Raw genomic sequence first — 6,443 nt, 5'->3', positions numbered from 1 at the left:
CCCCCCCCCCCGCACTGCATGTAGCACACACCAACCCTGCTTCGGGGTTTGCACTGCACACAGCATGAAGGCTGGACCCACCATAGTGTATAACACAAAGGGTCTGTACACCCCATGTGGCACTCTGCTGGACCAGCCCTGCCTGCCAGCTACAAGGCCAGGCTGGATTGGGTGCTAAGCTGTTCACATGCACCAGAGCCCACATACGGAGCTGGTCCACATTCAGCCTGTGCCACATGCTGCCCCCCTGTGCTGTGTGTAATGCCAGATCCAGCCCTGCACAAGTGCCGCATGCAGCGCACGGGGCTGGTGCATACCCACAGGCCATGTTTGACACCCCTGATTTATAGTAATGAGAGATAGGAAAGACACATATTAGGAATACTAGTATGTCCTCCTGCAGGTGGAGGGGCATGGTTATATACACAAATTAGAGCCATTAGCTTTAAGAGGCTGCAGAAGTGACAGGCCTCATGGCCTATATACCTCCAACCTGCTAAAATAAGTTTCTCTCCTCCTCTTCCTCTTTCAGATGTTCCATATGCTACAAGCACATGGGACTAAATTCTTTCCTGGTGGGCTTCCATTGTTGACTGTTGTTAGCCATTTTTTTAGATTAACAGACCTAAAATATAAAACCTAAAATGGCTTTTAAAAAAATATCTTCCTACTACGTGGGGGAAAATGGTCTTCCTTTCAAACTAAGGGTAGCTATAGGCTCACAAAATCAAGCCCAAAGTTTGGTCATCTAGTGCTAACGAGCTCAGTATGATTTTGCATGTGCTGCAAGCCTTTTGCTCCAAGGATTCCCACACTTTGAATTGACTCACCCCATCTGTGACAATATATCCCTGATAATTATCATACATGAGATAGGAAAGAATGTTCTTTATCTCTGCCACGCACCTGTTTTTCTTCCTCTCTCCACACCATGCCTTAGTTTACCAGTTTTGTTTATCTCGTTGTAACAAATTGCACATTAGTATCAGCCTGAATGGATTTCTGTATCTCTATGAAGCAAACATTCCTGTGAATATTAATGAACCTATAGCTCCATTTCACATGATTAGAAAATGTTGTATTCAGTGGCGTTTGTCAGAAGATGCTATTGAAGCATTTGAAGCCTCCATGATAATCTATCTGCATTTGATGTAGAGGTGCACAGGAGAGTTCCACCAGTGACCCTGACTTCGTGGTAGTGAACGGTGTTCCTGTCATGTTACCTTCCTACGACGAAGCTGTGAGCAGTGGTTTGGACAGCTTGGCCCCAGGATACTACTCATCTTCTTCCGGGCAGGGGCATGTTTTGCAGACGGAAGATCAGAACCCTCCTGCTTATCCAGGCACAGCAGATGCACATACATTGCCTAGTGAATTTGAAACCTGTGACAGCATATCAGGCTCCTCTGAACTTCTCCAAAGTTTATATTCATCTTCTGTGTGCCAAATGGGAGTGCACCCTGTTTCAGATAGAACTGATGTGATCAATAGTGCCACCGGGGAGGCTGCATCCTCAAGTCCAAGTATCGATATTGCAGATGGTAAGTTTTGCTTTGATATGATAGTACGATGTGTGTTGAAGGCAGTTGTCCAGAAATACACAAGCCACATGTTGTGCTTCAAGGCAAGGCCCCATAGCCAACCTTGTTTTCTGTGTCTGTTTACATTCACTTCATTTATACTTTTTTCCAAAACAAATTCTTCACTGTTCTTTGGGCTTTTTATAGACTCCTAGCTAGGCTTGATTCTCCAGCAGTGGGATGGAGACAAATCCTTCTCCCCATAGCACACAGTGGTAGCTGTGTCACTTCAAGGAGAGCAGTGACAGGTGGATGTGAACAGCAGTGGATACACCTGTGATGTCTCCTCTCTTCCCCTTGCATTACTGATCTGCCCAGCTTGGTTCCATGAAGTCCCTTTCATGAGTCCCTTAAGTCCTTCCCATTTGACTCCTTTACAGGCCAAAGCACACTCAGCTATTATGAGTGATTGTACATTAACAAATTGGTCCTGTCTGTATGTATAGCACAGAAACTCTTGAGCATCTAATGCAATTTTTCCCTCTTCTTTTGTCTTGACAAATCCCTACTACAAATATTAGGGAGCCCAGACTAATTGTTCACTCTAGCAATTGGGTACATATCACTCCCTCTTGCCAGAACCAAGTTACAAGGACTTGCATCAAGATGCTGAGAGGGAAAGTGGTATAAACACAGTCACTTGAAATTTTAGGCCCTGGCCATGTAAATGTTCAGACATTGGAACACAAAATAAGATGAATGTTTCCAGGAGGCTGATTTTTTTGAAGGCAGCAATGTCATGTGCTCTTGTTTACTTTTATATAACTCATAAATATGTATTATTGTTGCTGTTTTGTTGTTGTTGTCATTGCTGCTAAGTGACCATGAAGGTGTATTTCCTAGAGCAGAAAAATTGATGATCCCCTACCTTGAGGTTTCAGTCTTGCAATCTTTAATGGTTAGCAAGGCTCTGTCTGGATCTAGTGTTCTACCTCCATTTTTCCAGTTACAGAACTGAAGCCTGATGTGCTGATCCTGTCATGGGCTCCTTGTTGATAGAAGTCTTCCTGTACAGAATTCATTGCAGGACTGAAGCCAAATTTAAACAGGATGTAAGGGCAAGAGATTCCAAGGGGGAAGGAAAGGTGGTTGTAATGTCAGTAAGTCTGTGGCTACTTGATGAGGGCTAATGCATGGAGGTAGTAAAGGGTATAGAGTAAGCTTGAGTTTTATAGGGATTTTTTGCTTGTATGTTTTGGAGTTTACAATGGATGCTTTAATTGTCTGCTTTCCTCTAGGTGTTCTGTTAGAAGTGGGGGGGACTAGTATGAGAATATGCTGCCAAAATTATTCATAATTGCAGACTGTCATATTGCTTGTTTGCAAACTGTGTAGAACTGTGTAGCTGTGTGAGATGGTATGCACCAAACAAGTAAAAGGGGGTCCCTGCCACAAGACAATTACAGTCTTAGATCAATAATTCTCTTTTTTTCCTTTGTATTCTAGAAATTCCATTGATGGAAGAGGACCCTTAACCTGCACAGGATTTGCTCCTGATGTGATCACACTTTGGGGGAAATGAATCCCACACGTGTATGCAAACACACACACACACGTGTGTGTGTGTATGTATGTATACATATAAAGACTGTTTAATGATTTGGGGGAGGGTATTTTTCCTTCATATGAATCTTCCACATGATGATGCCACCTGATTGTGTGCACATCTTAATCTACAGTGAGGTTAACAGTGTCAGCAATTCACAAGCAGCTTTATAAAATGAATCCTGGGGATTTGATGAGACCAGACACAGAAAGAGCTATGGAGTTTGGAATTGAAATGGATGAACCTCTGCATCTCAGCAAGTCATATGTCTCTGTAGAAACACCATTGGATTTTAATACTAACTGCCTCATGAAAGCATGTCACATTACATATATTTGCTTAGAAAGGCTACTTTAACTCTCTGCAGACCCAGTTTATGAAGCTTTATAAGTTTTGTTTTGTTTTGTTTTTTTAATAGTGTGGAAATCCAAACAAAAAAAGGGGAAAGATCCCCTTTGATTTTCCTATATTAACCAGGTTTATAAGAGGAAGCTTTGGATTTAATTCTTGGTTCTTGGTGACTTTATTCCTGATCATGACTGCAGAAAACATAACAGCAAAGATAGGACTCAGTGACTTTGACAGTGTGATAATGAAGAATATCTCTCTCTCTATATATAAACTGTTGAAAGAAGAAAAATAAAACAAAAGAAAGAGACAGGCTCCAGTTCAGATAACGATCTGATATTTTTTTTTAAAAAAAAGTAAATTAGAATTTATATCATATATAACATTCAAGGTAAAGTATGACTATTTGTATTTATGCAACACTTCTGTGGTTATATTGCATTTGATAAATCCTGTTATACAAAGAATAATATAGGACATTTTAAAATAAAAAAATAATGGTCTGGGAAATGTTGAAATACTGCCCTCTTTTCAACATTTCTGACATCATCCCTTACAAGTCTAAATAGTGGAGTAGTCTACAGTCATAGCCCAAAGCACTGCAGTATCCTTACTTTGTATGGTAGCGTTCTGGGCTATTACTGTAGAATACCAGACTACTTTTTAATAAAATAAAGGATACTTCAGCACAGTATTTCAGTGCTTTTCTCAGCCACCATCCTGCCTCCAACTGACCTTTGAAGAGCTTGTTCCTAACCAAATGCTCTGCTACCTTTTTAGCTTCCATGTGGTAGAAGTTGAAAGGAAGCAACAAGGCACTCTCAGCTTAAATGCACATATATGGATACAAATAGACAAGAGGTATAGCTTAAAAATTCATTGTGCACGCAACAATGCTGAAACAGGATGGCTTCCTTTAAGAGCGTGGCACACAGGCCTGTCATGCTGCTTGTGGCTCTTCACTTCTCTGTTTGGAGCTGGAGCACTGCCTAATCCTCTCAGACAAATCCTGTGTTAATGTTACACTCTTACAGTAGGATGGGATAGACGTTACTTGTCAGGAATGTTCCTCACTGTTTCACCTGGCTTTGAATACTGAGCAAATTTTCCATCTCATTTCTTTGGTATTGTGCGAATGAACTATACAAATGTGTTAAATTTACAGTTTGTTAAGCAATAACTAACCATTATCTCAGATGATACAGATTGTCCTTTTCTGTGGGCTAATTCAAACAAAATAAGAAATGTGGGGACAGCTTTTGATTCCAGCTACTGGAGTAAAAGGCATGTTTCTTTTGATATCAACAATGTCACCTTGGATTGCTGGTTTTTATAATATTTATTTGCATTGTGATAGTGTCCTGAGGCCCCCATTCATAGATCTGGGCTCTGTTGCATTAGGTACAGTACACACCAATAAGAAAGAGATTGGCTCTGCCCTGAAGAGTTCATGATCTAAGATTATGCCATGACATACAAGTGGATTCAAGGAACAGCCAGATGTAACACAATTTAATAATGCAAGAATTTTTGTTCTAATCTCAGTTACTCCATGTGCTTCATTATTTTCTATAATTAGCATAACTGAGATCAGAATATAGAGCATGATATTGAAAGGTAAGACACATGCAGTACTATCTTGCATTGTTGCTTAAAAGTGACCTGTAAATTGTTTTGATAAAGTTCCTTCAGTTGCTTCATACCTGTGAGATTTCCCCCATAGTCAATCCCGTATAGATATTCAGTATATAATTAGCTTAAATATTTCTTCCCCCACCTCACACTAGGTCTCGTTATATTGAGTTGTGTTTGTGTTGCCAGTTCCTGGTCCAGTTTGTCAACTGAGCGTTCATTATTTGATGTGATACCAACCATGGAAGACCTGTGGTGCATAGGATCAGTTAAGTGATTTGCATTTTAAAATATTATTGCACAAATTCACAAAATATTAAACATATTCCAATTACCCTGTAAAATATAGTAACATTTGTACTCACTGCTGTCCACAGTCTTGTGGGTTAACAGGCTGTGAAATCTGAGTCCTTGTGAAATTTCACATCTCCTCTATGTTTATTTCTGCTTGGCTAATGTGTGTCTAGCCACTCTGACGTTTACCTTGCTGTGCACGTTGCATTGCAGTCAATCTACCTAGATGGCCAAAATGGGCATCTCAAAATGGGTAGTTTATGAAATGTGTATGGAGAGTCGCGATTTATTTGGCCATTCTTTTTTCTGTAGAATTGCAGAATTAAGAAGAATGCATCAAAACATGCATAAGTGAAAGTTGCCTATTTGTCTATAGGCAACCATGTAGGAGTATTATGCTGTATTAAATGTGATCTGCAGAGGAAACACTGGTAGGGTTTGTACCCTTGTTTGTTTTCTTTGATGTATAGGGCAGCCTGAAATGGATTCCTTTGGTTGGTTGGTTGCTTGTTGCTTATTTGAAGGGTTTGGCAAACCTCTTCATTGTTTGCACCACAGTTGAATTGTCAAGACTGTTCAATAGAGCTGTTGAAAATTCCCCTTTGGAAATCCAGATCTTGCCTACTCTTATTTGTCTCTTGGAAAATTCTTTAGATGGCTGGAGAACTATACAGAAGTTTTGCCATGGCAGGGACTCCAGGCTGGGAGGAGATACTTTTTTAAGATGGTTTAAAAATATAGGTTTTTCATGTTGAAAAGGTATTACCAAAAACACATGAAAAAAGCTCTTTGTTAAAGATTCAGCACCCAAGTGCCTTCAGTTAAAATTGAAGAGCTCGTGTATCGCAATTCCGAGATCTCCAGAGTTCTCCTGCAAAACCTAGAGGCTAGGGACAGAAGTTACACATAAAACAGTTTAAGTGATCAGAAACTGGTTTCAACCTGTAACAGAACAGAAGTTCAGTGCACATAAACCAGTTTCAAAATGGCTGAAACTGGTTTAAGATACTGCATTTAACCAGGTTTATTTGACTTAACTGATT

At 40.1% G+C, this 6,443-nt stretch overlaps 1 protein-coding gene across 3 annotated transcripts in view; it reads left to right on the top strand.

Moving 5' to 3' along the window:
- Positions 1 to 5,826, top strand: part of SUSD4 (sushi domain containing 4) — a 193,709-nt gene extending 187,883 nt beyond the window's left edge. For all 3 annotated transcript variants that reach the window (XM_019516504.1, XM_019516505.1, XM_019516503.1), the window contains 2 exons: positions 1,156 to 1,541; positions 3,027 to 5,826. In XM_019516504.1, the coding sequence (XP_019372049.1) occupies positions 1,156 to 1,541; positions 3,027 to 3,055 (415 nt within the window). In that variant the 3' untranslated portion in view covers positions 3,056 to 5,826. The remainder of the gene's footprint in view (positions 1 to 1,155; positions 1,542 to 3,026) is intronic.
- The last annotated feature ends 617 nt before the right edge of the window (positions 5,827 to 6,443 follow it).

The sequence above is a fragment of the Gavialis gangeticus genome, unplaced genomic scaffold (assembly GCF_001723915.1).
Source record: "Gavialis gangeticus isolate Ggan-Ray unplaced genomic scaffold, GavGan_comp1, whole genome shotgun sequence".
NCBI lineage: Eukaryota > Metazoa > Chordata > Crocodylia > Gavialidae > Gavialis > Gavialis gangeticus.
Note: the sequence above shows the minus strand (reverse complement) of the source record. Positions and strands in the feature narration are given on the sequence as shown.